We start from the raw sequence: 16,696 nt of genomic DNA, 5'->3' as shown, positions 1-16,696 counted from the left end.
CACTATTCTCTAAGTCACTCAGTATATGTGACCCTTTATTCTCCTTCCCTTGTACCAGTTTTAAAACCTTGGGGTCATATTTGAGCTTTTATGGTCCTTCCCTTGTATCTAGTTAATCACAATCATGTCCACTTAATTTTTTCCCTCTTAAAGGCTTCTATTGCTACCACCTTACTCTAGATCCACATCTCTTCATGGTTGAATTATTTCAAGCTGACCTTTCAAGAACCAAGCTTTAATTTTCTAAAACATATTATATGATAGTGTGAGTATTCTTCCAAAAATACTGCTTTCATTATGATACTTCTCTATTCAAAAAGCTTCACTGGCTTCCTATTTCATGATTCATAAGGTCTAAATTCCTTTATTGGTTTTAAAAGATTATTATAATTAGGACCAACCTCCTCTTTGTTTACCCAGGACTTCTTTGCTCAATTATTACCATTTTGCCTTTTCCCATTCTCCCCAGTATTCCTTCGCATATTTCTGAATCTGAGTATAGGAGAAGATAAAAGAGCTAGAGGAATGTTTCTCTGTTCTCTAAAGAAAGAAACAAGGAGAAAACAGTGTTCCTTGAAAGAATGGGAGAAGTTTAAAATGAACATAAAGAGGAAAAATAATCTATAGATGCAGAGGGGAATCTAAACCTGTATCAGGAAGTTGGAAGAAGAAAGACCAGGATGTAGGGAAGGACAAGAACAGCCAGTGAACCTTGAGTGAATTATATAAAAGGTTCACACTTTCTAGTCCAATAGAGAATTTAAAAAATGGACCTTCAGGGTTAGTCTTCATGAGTTCTGTGTAGTGATGATGAAGATCTGTGGGTTCAGCCAGGAAAATGATCCTTCTTGTAGCAGAGGGTAAACAGTGAGTTTCACCAAATATATGTTGGGCAGAGGTGGGGAACCTGGGGCCTCAAGGCCACATTAGCATGTCAAACATGTCAAGTTTGGATTCAGTCAAAAGGTCATGCTTGAGGTCCTAGAGAGCCACATGTGGCCTTGAAGCCCCAGGTTTCCCATCCCGGGTAGGGTTTCAGAATTGAAGGTAGGAATTTTTGTTCACAGGGCAATTACTACAAATGCCTTCCTTGGCTGGCAGGGAAAAGTCCCTGGACAGCAGCTGAAGGCTTCTGGGGAGGTCACTGTGTATGGGGATAGAGGTGTAAATGGAATAAAACTGGGTGGGGGAGTAACTCACTTTAGCCCTTATCTGGTAGCATCCTCTTTTGATTATTTAATGTTTTACTTAATTAACTAATTATTATTCTTGCTAACTAGGTGATAAACTTTAGTGTTTATATGCTACTGAAGAATTGTATGTACTGTCAGCAATCTTTAAATTCAGTGCCCTCTAAATTCAGCCCTAGTCACCCCTGCAGGTGACTGCTCTGGGTTACATAAGATTTAAAGCCATAAGCCCTGTAAATCAAATCTTATCCAACCCAAGAGAGGCAGTGTGGTACAGTGGAAAGAGCCCTGATAGTTACTATGTAACCTTGGTAAATTATTTAACTTCTCTGAGCCTCATAAAACTCCCCACCTATGATATAAGGGACTTTACTAAATTATCCCTAAGGTTCCTTTCAGCTTCTAATCTGTGATCTTATGATACCTCATTTTATAGATGAATAAAATAAAGTCCAAAGAGGTTTAAGTGACTTTCTTAAAGTTACATAGGTAATAAAAAAGTGAAAGAATTAGGATTTGACCCTAGGTGTTCTGACTCCAAATTCATAATTCTTTCCACTATATCAAGCAGCCTGGTTATGAAAAATAGTAATTATCCAGCAGACCCCTGCAGCTTAGTAGAACTGCTTCATTTTCCTGGATGGAAGAAATAATGCCCTGAAGCAATTGATGGTCATTTTGGCCAGTCTCCAATTTGAAACAAATTTTAGAATCCTAGCACTGTCAACTGCCAATTATCCATGCTAACTGAGGCAATCAGATAATCCAAAACAATTTATATTTTGATTTGAAATGCATTAGATATGTGGTTTTTTTGGAGGATGGTGAATTCACTTGGGATCATACTAAAATTAATTTGCATTCCCCCAGCATACACAGATTGATAGCAAGAGGAGAGGATGGAACCATGGTATCTAACAGTAAGAAACCAGTTTGAAAATGAATATTTGCAGCAAATAATTGAGACTTGACTATCATTCATTTGAAATATCCTTCTTTAGCAATGTATTAAATAATCAATCTTGGCAGTTTATTTCAGACTTGTCCTAATTTTAGATTTTTTTAGATTTTTTTTTTAGATTCAGACAAATGTAGATTTGTCCCACTTTAGATCCTAAGTGACTTCTTGCTCTCAGGCTTCCTATGTGCCACCATAATAGGGTTAGCTCTATTCCCAGGTAGAAAAGGCCCATAGGTACATTTTAAGAGATATCAGGTTTTTACTTGTTGAGTCATTTTTCAGTCATGTCTGACTCTTTATGACCCATTTTGAGGTTTTCTTGGCTAGGATACTGGAGTGGTTTGCCATTTCCTTTTCCAGCTCTTTTCACAGATGAGGAAACTGAGGCAAGCAGGGTTAAGTGACTTTCCCAGGGTCACATAGCTAGTTAGTTTGAGGTAGGATTTGAACTCAGAAAGATGAGTCTTCTTGACTCCTAGCCTGGCACTCTATCCACTGCACCACCTAACCCGAAATTTCTATTTTGGGGTTAAGACACTTTATATGAAAAAATACTATTACAAAATGTCAGTATCATTAGTGAAAGAAGAAAGGAGTGTGCTAGGTTCGATTATTGATCCTCATGAATGCATCCGAACCCTGGAAAAAGGGACTCTGAGGGAATGGGACTTAAGGCATTTGTGAAGGGTCTGGAACCAGGGGATGAAGGACAGGCACAGTCCCATGGGTCCCTAAAGAATATATCGAGGTTGGGGTTGGTTGTGGTTATGTGGAAGTTCTGGACTCCATGATGGTGAGAGAGAGGGTCAATGCTAAGAAACAAACTTCTTCAACCTTGGTTTTTAGCCTGGGTCAACTTAGGTAACCCTTTTCTCACATCCTCTGTTAACCATACTTGTCTCTATGCTTCCATGCCTCCATTTACTGGTACTATAGTGCCACCTTGTGGCCATAAAAGTCAACATGTGCTGTATGTGAAGCATTTGAAGCTCCCCTTTCCAGAAAAGTGGATATGGTGCCCCATGATGGTGTGCTTTTGTCTGAGGATCTCAGATCTTGTCCTCATCATAATTAATATGCCCCCAAACTCCATTATAAACCAGGAACAACAGGAAAGGCCTATTTATTAACCCCAGAAGTTTGGAGTTTGTGATCATTTCAGATACAAGTGGGGATGATTCTTATTAATTTTTTAAAAAATGGAAATAATTCCCTTCCTCTATTTTTTGGGCTTTATTTACAAAAGCAGTGATATCATCTAAAATTCATAGCTTTTTCAAATAAAAGACTTAGGAATTTAAGGATGTTTCTAGTGCAGTGCCATCAACTTGTGGCATGTAAAAGTACATCATTCTGGATGTGTTTTGTGAGTTGTGAGATTTCTATTAATTATCTTCATTTTATTTATTTAATAGTCATTTGTATCTTAGTTCTTCAGGCATTAAAAGAGCCTTAACTCCATTGGTGTGGGCACTAGCTTGGCTGACATAGATTATAACACCTTCTCTACTTAAGTATAATTTCATGAATTGTGGCTATTAACAAAAAAAAAAAAATCACCACCTGGTGACCAGCCTAGCAATGAGTTTCTTTTATCTAAGGTAGGCTGCTCTTCTGATGACAGGCACTCCAACTCAAAGACTTGCCAATGTGATAGGATCTGCCAGAACTTGTGGTCTACTGACTGAGCCTTCAGCAACTCTCAGGATTACTTCCATAGCATGGTTAAAGTATTAGTGTAGGAGTTTAATAGCAGTATCATAAGCTGGATCATAAAATTTTAGAGCACAGAGGAACCTTGGGAATCAAGAGAGTAAAGAATTTTAACACTGAAGGACCTCTGAGAGATTATCTGGTTTTACCTTTTCACTTTATAGGTAAGGAAACTGAGCCTTAGAGAGGTAAAGTCAAATAAATAGAGAGTTGGAGAGCAAGATCTAGAACCTAGACCTAGAATCTACATCTTCTGATTCTCTGGCCAGCATATTTTCTCCACAGTACCATGTATGTAGCCAAGACTTTCCTTTTATAGATGAGAGCATGAAATAATATTCAGAGAGTCATAAAACTAGTATATGCAAATACGAAAAGCATCTTTGATTTTGGTAACATGGGGAACTCTTGGGATGGGGAATTAGTTCCACCAGCATAGACTGTAACTTAACAGATAAACCCTAGTGAGTAACCTAAGCCAAATTCGAGGTTAAATGACTTGTCTAGGGATACACCTAGTATATGTGAGAGGCAGGATTTAAGCCCAGTACTCTATTATACCATACTACCTCTGTTAATAATACTAATTATTAATAATAAATAACATAGTTGGCATGATAATAATAATTAATAGTACTACTATTACTATTATTATTAACCAGTCTTGTGATTTCATGGGTGTAAGGAGCTCTGGGTAATGAACCTCTTCTCCCAGCAAAGATCTGCAGCCATTTTGCATCTTAAGGTATTAGATAGTTGCTTGGGACATTGAGAGGTTAAGTGCTATTCTCTGGAGGGTGACAGGATTCAGAGGCCATCTCTCTATCCACTATGCTTCAAATTTCTTTTCTTCTAAGGCAAGCATAGTACTTTCAATCAATCAATCAACAGACATTTATTAAACATTTATGTGCCAGGCATTGGAAAATAAGTAAATTACCTTTTTTTTTCTTTTAAAATATTCGGTGACTGTTACTGTCATACTCTTCCTGAGTCTTTCACTTCATTATTACAAACCACCAAGGTTTAGTTTTCATCTTAGCCTGGTCTGGGAGTTTCTCAAATCTTGTCCGATGAATGATAGAAGTAGCAAGAGTGATGTTATTGATTTTTAAACGTGCTCTTTTCCATCGACAATGTGGCAGGTATCAGACATGCTTAAAATATAGCCATGTCTAAAGAAAATAGGTCCTAGAAGACAAATGGATTCATTGGCTCTGTTGCATCAATGCCATGGTAGGGGACACATAGCCGCTGGCCTGTATAGAGCAAAGGAGAGATTGCCCTGGCCAGGAGCAGGCTGTGTTGTGACACTGATGAACATGCAGGTCTCGTAGGCTACAGTGAAAGCCAGCTTATGAGATTCCCTCTATTGCTGGCAGAGAAGATTGGAGTGGATAGGCAGGCCCAGCAGGGAGAAGTCCTCATGTCATCACCTTCAGCAAAATGAAACCCAGACTGGGGGATGTGAGAAGAAAAAAGAACTGCAGAGGGGAATTGGAAAGCATCTGGGTCAAATCTTCTGATTCTGCTTTGTGATCATAGATAAAGACCTGCTGCCTCAGCTGAGGGTGGGAAGACATGGGACTCCCTTAATGAGGAGGGAGCTATGTTTCTTAGGAGACAGCACATTGAGGATTCAGGATAGTGATTTAATGCTGGGAAGCCAAAGGCTGTTTTCATTTGGCAAGTGCGTCCATACTGGAATCTTATTACCCTGGATGTTTCATTTCCCAAGTGGCTGGAAGGAAAAGAAGGATAACAATGCCAATTCACATTTATGAAGTGCTTTCCTCCAAACCTTGGGAGGCAGGTAATGCAAATAATGTTATCCTCATTTTTATTGAGGGCATGGAGACAATTCATGGCTTGCAAATGTCAGAACTGGGGCTCAAACTCTCAGGGCTTTGAACTCTTAAGACCAGTGTCCTTTGCACTATACTGCACTGCTGTCCAAGGTCCGGGTTTTAGAAAACCATTGCTTTACTCACATAGCTGGTAAGTGTCAAGCAGATCTCTAGGTGGGATCCTAAACTTGTTTTACTAAGTGGTTTTCTGACTTTTAGGCATCTACACTTCAAAGATGCTGAAGGCTTTCCTGGCACATAGACTAGAGATCGTATAAAGGTTCCAGGAATCAACTGCACAAGTCAATGCAATTACATAAATATTTATTAAGCACCTACTATGTGCCAAGCACTGTGCTAGGTAATGGGATGACAAAGGCAGAAATGAAATAGTCCCTGCCCTCAAGGAACTTAAGTTGGTTCTACTGGGCACAAAGATGGCGGAATGTTACTAGACAAGTGTGGGCAAAAAAAGATCTGAGGGTTTTCATGGGTTGCAAATTCAGAATGTATTAATGTGTCACACATTACCATCATTAAAGACAAATGGTGTTAAGCTCTATTTAAAAGGGCACAGTATCCGTAATGAGGGAGGTAGGAGTCCGATGACATCGACACTGTTTGCCTCAGTTTCATCATCTGTAAAATGAGCTGGAGAAGGAAACGGCAAACCACTCCAGTATCTTTGCCAAGAAAACTCCAAACGGGGTCATGAAGAGTTGGTCACCACAGAACAACAACAATAACAATTGTATTTTTAAAAACATTTCCCAATTACATTTAATCTGGCAGAATGTAGCCAGAGGGCCCTGAGTTTGACACCTCTGTTGTAAAGGGTATGTATCAGTTTAGGTACTGGTTGGACTAACTGACCTTTGAGGTCCCATCTGGTGATGTTGCTGACACATCCTTATGTGGTTATCTGAATTTAGGAGTTGCAAGTAGGGATCTGTAGAGATCATTAAGGTCAATTTCATGAAGCATTTTTAAAAAAAGACTTAGGTGATCTGTTTTATCCATTTCTTCTCTTTATCATTTATGTCAGTGCTGAGAACAATATAGCTTTTAGAAAATGCCCTCCTGGATAAATCACACAGGTAGTAAACATCAGAGGCAGGATTTGATCCTATGTTTTCTGACTCTAGAACCAGTGATTTGAATGAAAGGACTTTTGAATTACTATTGAACTCTTCCCTTAAGGGTCCTTGTAAACCAGGTGGGGTTGTCCTCCTCTCTATATCATTCTTGCACCTCGGCACCTTAAGCTTGTAGGATATGTGTCTTCTTATCTTTAAACAATCCCTTGTTCTGCCTGGATACTTAGAAAGGAAATCCAACCTGGGAGGAATGGCCAGTGTACCTGTCATTTGGAGGTACCTTTGGAGACTATTGGCAGGGTTGGTCATGGACATGAGCAGCTAGACAGTCTGACTTAGAGAGGCCAGAAGGCACCTCTACCCACAATTGTATCCCTTACCCAGCTGCCATAATGTCTGCAATTCCATCATTAGATTCCCCCCCCCACTTTGGGTTAAGTTTTGCTTACTGAATCTATTTTAAAAACTATAGATATTTCTTCCTTGGCAAGAAATTAAATCCATAACACTGGAATGAGAATTCATCTGTTGTATTACTTTCCTCTACTTAACAGTAAGGCTCTGATTGAAGCATAAAGCCCCAAGTGCTGGGGTAAGAGGTAAAGGAGACAGAAAGATGTATGTGTTGCAAGTGGGTACAGGAAGGAGGTAGGAGAGACCCACCAAAGACAACCGACCAGCCTCAAAATTTGGCCTGAAGTTATTCCTGGCTATGAGAGTATTGATTGAGATTCGATCATTGCCAGATGGAGGATGGAGTTCCTTTCTTATTTTTGGTTCTAAAGGGCAGATTTCCAAGCAACTGACCCCTTGAAACCCTGTGTACTCACTTTGCAAGCTCTCCTATTGGGAGCCTGTGGCTATGCTGTTTGCTGCCTTTCCTGATGCTTGGAGCCAGAGGGGTTATGCAGGACAAAGTTCTCAATTACGTCTTTTTCTTTTTTGACAGGCGCAGCTGATTGCTCAGTCCATTGGCCAGGCATTCAGCGTGGCCTACCAAGAATTTCTGCGGGCCAATGGCATTAACCCTGAAGACCTAAGTCAGAAAGAATATAGTGACATTATCAATACTCAAGAAATGTATAATGATGACCTTATACATTTCTCTAATTCAGAAAATTGCAAAGAGGTAAGCTTATTACTTTAATTTTCCAGAAAAAAATTCTTAAATTGTATTTATCTACTAACTTATGCATTCCTGCTCTGGCTTGTTATCATAATTGAACAATGCAGAGATGGAATGAAGGCATTTTTATGAGAAAATACCTCTCTTATATCTAGGCTTATCAGGGATGCCTGACGTTGTTGGTTAAAGCCTTTGTACATCCATCATAAAAATAATTGCTTTTACATTTGATTGAAGTGGGGAACAAAGCCTGCATCTTAGGTGTCCTTGTAGTGTTGCCTACTTGTATGTTATAATGAGGTGTTGATATAACAAAGGAGATTGTAATCAGTTTTAATGACCTTGAAAATTTACATTTTAATGGTTTTTATTGTCACTGATTGGCACTCAGCAGTTTGGAAAAACATAGTTGACATTTCAGAAAAGCTTTCTTCCATCTTTTGAAATGAAATATTTACAGAGTGTTTTTGGAATGCTCGGATGCTTTTGCATTCCAAAGCTATGAACTGATTTTGGTCAAGTGTGAGGAGATGCCCATAGGAAGCTTTTTGTAAAACTCTGAGGATTGAGGCATTCAGTGAACCTGGCCCATTAGCAAAATGAGAGAAGAGGAGGAGGAGGAAGCTACTCTCGTTCTAGCCTCCTTTTGAAGCCAGCTTGCTTAGACTGTGACAGGGAACTCTTCTTGTGTGTAGGCACTAGCTCTCCTGTGGGTCTGTAAGGCCAGCAGCAATGGATGTCCGGGGCACCGATTGCCTGGTACATTTTGTTGCCGCTATAGAGCCAATTAACCTTTACATTCCCCCAATCGATTTATTTGATAAGCTCATGACCTTTCTGGAACTGGAGTCTGTACTTTGGCTGTGAAAAGAAGTGTCCTGTATCCAATATGTGGGCCATACTACGAATAGTTGTTAAGTCCGTTGAGGCTCAGTGATCAGTAGGGTCTGCTGGCCTGAGATGGTAAGGCGGCACCTTCTTCACTGTCAGAGATGAAACTTCTGCCCCAGCTGGCTGCTCTTGCTATTGTTTAAGGTAAGTAAAAGGGACGTGATTGGTTTTCTTTCTTCAGGCAGAGCTTGTATCGGTTCGTAGGGAGGGAGGTTTAACATCTGATAAGTATTCTCTTTATCCAGATCCATGGTGAAAGTCTGTGTTCAGGAGTAAGGCAGTCTTGGCTGTACTTAAGTGAAAGTGGGTACAACATTGCCCATGGCAAGAACCTCCAGTTGCTAATTTAACTCAGCTGATGTTTATTAAGCTAGTGGCCAGTAATGGAGAGTTGAAAAAAAAAAAGATGCAATCCTCTTCCATAAGAAGTTTCCAGCCTACTTGTTCAGTCATTGTCAGTCATGTTTGACTCTTCATGACCCCATTTGGGGTTTTCTTGGCAAGGATACTGTAGTAGTTTGCCATTTCCTTCTCCATTTTGTTTTACAGATGAGGCAAACAGGTTAAGTGACTTGCCCGGGGTCAGACAGCTAGTAAGTGACTGAGGCCAGCTTTGAACTTAGGAAGACAAGGAAGGCTCCCTGACTGTAGGCCTGGCCCTCTATCCACTGCATCACCCCACTGTCCTTTACAGCCTACTAGATCCTTTCTATTCTCTCTGGTTGAGGCCTGCTGGGACATTAATTCAGAGAAGACTTGCTTGCTCCAGTGAGTGTACATTGAATGGGAGTAGAGCTAATCTTTTTCTTGGAAAATATGGAAGGTCCAAAATAGTATTCTGGTGATGTCTTCTGAGCTTTCAGTATTCACTCTCCAAATATTAGGTACGGTGGAAAAGGAATAGAGATTGGGCTTATAGCGACTTCATTCAAGTCAGAATTGACCTGGGCTAATAACCAATCATCAAGAATTTATTACCATACGTGGAAGATCGAAATAATATAAAATATCCTTACCTTTTAGGAGCTTTTAGTCTAACTGGAGATTTCAGATACATACACATGAAACGATATTTAATTATTTGTGTAGGATGTCTCCAAACCACAGGGTGGTGCTATGAGTCTGGAGGACTTTAAAACCTTTGGAGAAGATTGTAAAGAGAATGGTATTCAGTTAGTTACTCTGAATCCTTTATGTGTCTTTTGTATTTCCTGTGCAGAAGACTAAAGGCTATCCTATACCTAATACATATGTTTGTTACCCTGAGTGCTTATGTGGGATCTGGGGATCCTTTTACCTCCTTTTGTATGGATGTAGACATGAGTTATAGTCTGAGTTTTTCCATACACAGCTCTGAGTAAGGGAAGTATGAGTCAGAGAACAACTGGGGGAGCACCCTAACACTGAACCCCATCTGTGTAAGTCTACACCTTGGAATGCTAGGCTATGCATTGCTTACAAAGGAGATTATAATTACTATAGGTGCTAAATTGTATGATACAGATAGTAATTCCTGTAAGAGTGAAAAGAAGAGGGAGATCAGAGATCTAACTGGTTCTTAACTACAGTCTTTCCTCCAATCTGTCCTATACATCCAAGTCAGATTAATCTTCCTAAAACACCATATTGTATATATCCTTTTTCTGGTAAGAACGAAAAACGAAAACAAAACAAAAACAAAAAGATTATCTAATTACTTCAAGCCTAATCTTTACTACCCAGCATTCAAGGTCCACCACAGTCTAACTACAGCTCACCTCTCTATAATTATTTTGTACTATTTCTCTATGTATCACCATACCTCACTCATTTATTCATCATCTCTTAAACACACTTTTGTTCCCATTGTTTCCTTTGCCAAGAGTATCCTCTTTCCTTTGATAAATCATACCCTTTCCCAGTCTTCTACCTTCCATTAATTAATCAACAAACATTTATAACGTCCCTACTATTTGCCAGTCCAATTGGAGTGCCACTTCCTCCACAAAGCCTTTGCTATACTCTATAAACCACAAAGATCTCTTTTGTCTCTGATCTCCATTAGCTCTTAATGTCTGTACCACTCATATACTATCTGGCCATGCTAGTTATTATTATTTTTTAAATTTATAGTCTTATATCCCTAGGTAGACTATAATCTGATTCAGGGTAGGGACTGTGTCATATGCATTTTTTCCCTCCTAGCACTTGCCTTTTAAAAGAGCATGATTTCCACTCAATAAAAGCTTACTTACTGATTGATTGAATGAACAGTGTTCTCAAGCTGAGAAGACTCCTTGTAGGAGAACACATTTAAAAAAACCTGAGGGATGGATACAATCTTTGTACACAGAGGGGAAAATGGGAGTGTATGCTAACTGAGGGATGCAGGATGAACAAAGACCTAGAGGTCAGGTGAGCATGGCATGTCATGGAGCAGGGGCAGTATCAAAGATGTGTTTTGAGATTCAGTGGAAGCTAAAGTTAGGACCTTGAATACTAGGCAAAAGAATTTAGCTTTGATGTCATAAGAACTGTAAAATTACTGAATATCTCTGAGTAGGGGACCAACAGAATTAAAGGCTATGTCTAAAGATGTTTGGTCCAATGGAGGTAGACAGGCTGGATTGAAAAGGAGAGCCTGGAGGTAGGGAGACCATGCACGAAAACACTGTAGTAGTTTAAGTGAGAGGTGATGAGGTGGTTGTAAGTAAAAACGGGAAGGAAGGAGTGGGTATGAGCAGTATTTGAAAGGAAAAATTGATAGGACTTTGTTCCTAACTAAATATGAGGATGACATAAAAAGAAACAGAGCTTTCCATTTTCCCTTCCTTCCTGTGCTAACATGTACTGCATCAGGGCGGTCTCTTTTCACACATAGTCTGTGGTGTATGTACCTGGTTATCGGTTTCTTAGCAGAAAGGCCCAGGAATTGAATAAAAAAGAACATTTTACTTAACGAAAATTGGTCAGTCATAATTCCCCCTAGACTTGGAACTTCTGTAGCCTTAATTGATAATTAAGATCACAATCAGACCATCACGTGTAAAACAGGGATAATATCCACTGAGCTTAGTTGTGAGGAAAATGCTTTGTTAACCTTAAAGTTTCATATAAGTGTAAGTGTTATTATTATTATTATTATCATCATAATAACTACTGGAAGTCCTGCAGTGTAACTAATTCAAAGGCACTAATTGTATATTCCCCAATTCTTGGTATTATCTAGCATGTGGAACTATATGTGTGATAGGGATCAAGTTTTGCTAAGGAGGGAGAAAGACGATTGCTAGATGTTATAATAAGAAATCCTCTTGTGGCCAAATCTGGAACTTAAGGGCAGAGCTCTAACTAAGGTTAATATGACTTCACATTATGGCATTAAGCCAGCTAAGTCCCTTGGGATTCAAATAGAGAGAGCGGGCATTTATCCAGTTCTCAAAAGTGGGGGTCACGTTTAGGGCTTGTTTACTGATATGCCAAGTGGGTGCAGGATTAGAACCAGTTACATTAATGACTATTTTATTTTGTTGCAGCTACATATAGAAAAACAAAAGGGAGAAATCCTTGGTGTGGTGATCGTGGAGTCAGGCTGGGGTTCCATCCTCCCCACAGTGATTCTGGCTAACATGATGAATGGAGGTCCAGCAGCCCGATCTGGGAAGCTGAGCATTGGAGACCAGATAATGTCAATCAATGGCACCAGCCTAGTGGGTCTTCCTCTTGCAACATGCCAGGGAATCATCAAGGTACTTCTAATCTCCTCTCTCTTCTCTCTCTCTCTCTGCATTCCCATCAACTTTTGGGGACATAACATTGATCCTTACTCTTTCTGTGAGGGTTTTGGGAGTGGGGAGAAGAAAAAGTCTGGTTTTGCTTCACTGAGAGCTAGGTCAGCATCCCTCCAATGCAGTGCATGACTCAGGAAGAAGAGATGCTCCACATTTAGCCATGTATGGCATTGGCTTCCTCAAGTCCAGGGCCTCTGCTGTTCCTAGTGACCCCTCACAGTGGGGCTCATAGAATATTTAGTGTTTATAGTGTGGACAGGAAAATTTTGTAGAGTCTTAGAGTTGTAAGAGGCCTCAGAGTTTGGGTAATACCCTCTAAAACATACCTAACAAGTGGCATCCAGCTATTGCTTGAAGACCTCCAGGGAGAGGCAGGCCAGTTTGGCCAGTCAGCTGAGGACAGTGTAATACCCCAATGTCTGTCTTTCCAGGCAAGAGCTCCACATGACGATTGTCTACAAGGCATGAATGTTCGCCCATAATATAGTAGGGGTGAGATGCTGGTCTTAAGTTAGGCTTTTGATGAAACAAAAGTATCCCACTTTCTCCAAGGCATCCTAAAGCTCTTCTGAGTGTTAAGAAGTTTTGTTTTGTTTTTTTTTTCCATAACAAGCCTAAATTGGACTCTTTGAAACTTTTACTGATTACTATTAGAGAAATAAAGAGTATCACTACAAATAGGAAGATGACTGCTGGTGTGCCACATTTTAAATGATAAGACGTGTTTCTGAAGAGTTATAGTAAGATCATTGAAAGTCAAAGCTAGAAAGATCGATAGAGATGCCATTTGGTTTACCTGATGGTCACATGTGCCAGGAATTGAACCCATGTCTTCTAAATTCCAGTGGAGGACTCCTCCCACTATGCCATACTGCCTAGTATCAGATCTAAAAGGGACCTTCATTTTCTAGGTCAAGAAAACTGGGCCTCAAGAGAAGACACTTGCCCAAGTGAATCAGTAGCAGAGCCAGGATTAGGGCCCAGTTTATGAATTGTTTTTTGAGTGATTTCTTAAGGGAGTTTACTATTTAGAGAAAAATATGAAAATCTTTCTATTTAAATTTTTAAAAAACCTATTGCACTATAACTCATCTTTGCCTAATTTATTTGTAAATTTGAATGTTCAGCATAAGGGGTCACCTCCAACAGGGGCATGTGTGCATTTATGCAGGGAAAAGGGAAAGAAGGCAGGTATTTTAGGAACCAGTAGGTCCAGGTTCCTTTTTCCTGGTGTTTTAGTGTCTCTAGAAAGCAGCAAGTTTAAGGTTGTTAGGGACCCCTGCTGAGCTATTGAGCACAGTGCTGATTTAGCCAATGCTTTGTATACATTCAGGACCATCTTGTCAGTTTATAATTTATTCACCAGCTAATCAAGGCCGCAGTATTACAGAAGAGGATGAGGGCCTGGTTCCCTTGTCCTCCTCCCACACTCCCTCCCTCTGTGTTCTTCGGGGCCAGAGAAAGAGGTTTCATTCCTCCTTTTTATCTAGTGAAATAAAGGCCTTTGTTTGGTCCAGGAAATCAAACACACAGTGTCTCGGCACTGGACTAAGCAGATAGAATCTGCCTAATAGGCGAATCATACAGATAAACCAGAGGATAGATTTTCATATGGCTATGTAGCTAACTCAATTCTTTGCTTTCCAGCCAGGTTCCCCACAGAGCTGAAAGCCAAGTTCTGGTTTCCTGCCGGTCAGCCGGAGGACATAGTACCACCCTGATGCCTCTCTTTCTGGGCAAGAGCTCCACATAATGGTTGTCTGGGTGCCTTGTAAAGCTCCGTTTCCATGAACGTCTGCCCATAAGATAGTAGGGGTGAGACTCTCTTCTTAGGTTAGGCATTTTTAATGACACAAAAGGCTCCCATTGTCTCCAGGCTGTTCTGAGTGTTGATAAAATGTCATCTTACTGGAAAAGCCATGGAGGAAAGGGAACAGACTTCTCTGGGCCTGATAGAAGGACAGTTCCCCTAGGCTAGATGGAGCAAATTTGATTTAATGCTGTCGGAGTAGTTCTTGGTCACAGAAAATGCTCTTTTCATATACAGCTAAAGAAAACAAGAGGCAGAGAGGGCCCTGTTGTTTCAGGAATTTGTTCTGTGCCTTCATGCTTACTTTTTATCACCAAATTCAGCCCCAGGCAGCTGGAAAATGGAAAACTTCCCAATCAAATATTACAGTTTAGAATCAGAACCTTTAAGCTAGAAAAGCCCTCGGACATCACTTTTCATGGAATTTTAAAAATCATAGCATCTTAGAATTGGCAAGGCCCCAAAAGGTCATCTGAGGGGCAGCTATGTGGCATAGTGGATAGAGTACTGGGCCTGGAGTCAGGAAGACTCATATCGCTGATGAAGTCTGACCTCAGATACCTACTAGCTGTGTTTGCTGTTTGCCTCAGTTTCCTCATCTGTAAAATGAGCTGGAGAAGGAAGTGGCAAACCACTCCAGTATCTCTGCCAAGAAAACCTGGAATGGGTTCGTGAAGAGTGGGATATGACCAAAAAAATGACTGAACAACAACAATAAAAAGGTCATCTAATCTGTTACCTAAAATAAGTATGCTGTCCACACAATGCTTCAACATGCACCATCAAGCCACTGCCAGACATTGAAAAGATGAGGGGTCCATTACTTCCTGAGGCATCTGATTCCAGTCTTGGGTAACTAATTATTAATCAGACAATCAATGAACATTTATTAGGGACCTACTATGTGCCAGGCCCTGAGAACACAAGGAAAAAAGCAAAACTCTCTGCTCTCAAGGATATTACATTCTAATAGAAGAGATTACAGTCCGACATTCTAGGATAGTTTTCCTAATAACAAGCCACAACTGGCATCTCTGTTAACTTTCATTTCTAGTTCTTCCTTCTGGAGCCAAGCAAAATAAATCCACTGCTTTTTAACTCATTTGAAGATAGCTTTTCTATCATTTGCTTTTCATTTCATTCATCATTCACTTTCCCCAAATCTTCTTTTCTTCTGGTTAAACATTAATTGTTTCTTCAGCCAGTCTTCAAATGGCATGCTTCTCAGTTCCATTTACAGCCTGGTCATTGTCTTCTGATGAGTTCTAGATTGTGGTAAAATGTCGTACCTAGATCTGAACTCCAGATCATAGGAGGACCATTACTTGCCTTGTTTTGGACACCACACATCTACTAAATTGAAGATAAAATTATCCTTTTAGGGCTCACTGTTGCCTCATGCTTGACTTCCAGCCCATTAAAAGACATAGGTCTTTTTTACATTGTCTAGCCATGTTTCCACCATGCTAAACCTGAGCAGTCATTTTTTTGAACTCAAATGTCAAACTTTACATTTCATCTTATTAAATTTGACATATTGTTCCTGTATATCAAGATTTTTTAGATATGGATTTATTTATTTATTTTGTTAGCCATCCCCTTTGCCTTTGTGCCAAAGGCACTTTCCGTTCTCTTATCTTTTTTTTTTTTTGTTTGTTATTTTTTAGAGAGGCAATTGGGGTTAAGTGACTTACCCAGAGCCATACAGCTAGTAAGTGTTATGTGTCTGAGGCTGCATTTGAACTCAGGTCCTCCTGACTTTAGGGCCGGTACTCTATCCACTGCATTACCTAGCTGCCCCAAAACGTTTTGTTTTGTTTTGTTTTGCTTTTTTTGGCTAGGCGATCAGGGTTAAGTGACTTGCCCAGGGTCACACAGCTAGGAAGTGTTAAGTGTCTGAGGTCAGATTTGAACTCAGGTCTTTCTGACTTCAGGGTTGGTGCTCTATCCACTGTGCCACCTAGCTGCCTCCCCGTTCTCTTATCTTACAGAATCTCTCCCCAAACAACATTCTCTGCAATACCATGTTATACAATTATTTTTTGAGTGTAAAATTATTTTCCCAACATGTATAAATATTGAGACTAATCGAATATAAAACTAAAAGGAAGATCTTTGGACACCCCTAAATACAGTTGCTTCATCGAAAGTATGACTTTTTTGCTTACTGTATCTTGGCATAACAAACCTACATAAGGCTTTTGTCACCATTTCCAGTTTTACTTCCTAGCTCACTCATATTTTCATACCTATTTCAACACCAGAGATATTTCTCTTTTTTTTGGTCATGG

The 16,696-nt window shown here is 39.9% G+C and overlaps 1 protein-coding gene across 2 annotated transcripts in view; it reads left to right on the top strand.

The window, feature by feature from the left end:
* The window catches only part of APBA2 (amyloid beta precursor protein binding family A member 2), a 133,479-nt gene that overhangs the window by 75,514 nt on the left and 41,269 nt on the right, over positions 1-16,696 (top strand). For both annotated transcript variants that reach the window (XM_027851938.1, XM_027851937.1), the window contains 2 exons: positions 7,758-7,937; positions 12,341-12,553. In XM_027851938.1, the coding sequence (XP_027707739.1) occupies positions 7,758-7,937; positions 12,341-12,553 (393 nt within the window). The remainder of the gene's footprint in view (positions 1-7,757; positions 7,938-12,340; positions 12,554-16,696) is intronic.

The sequence above is a fragment of the Vombatus ursinus genome, unplaced genomic scaffold (assembly GCF_900497805.2).
Source record: "Vombatus ursinus unplaced genomic scaffold, bare-nosed wombat genome assembly UNPS02009205.1, whole genome shotgun sequence".
Taxonomy (NCBI): Eukaryota; Metazoa; Chordata; class Mammalia; order Diprotodontia; family Vombatidae; genus Vombatus; species Vombatus ursinus.
This window is presented reverse-complemented; position numbering and strand designations above follow the sequence as displayed.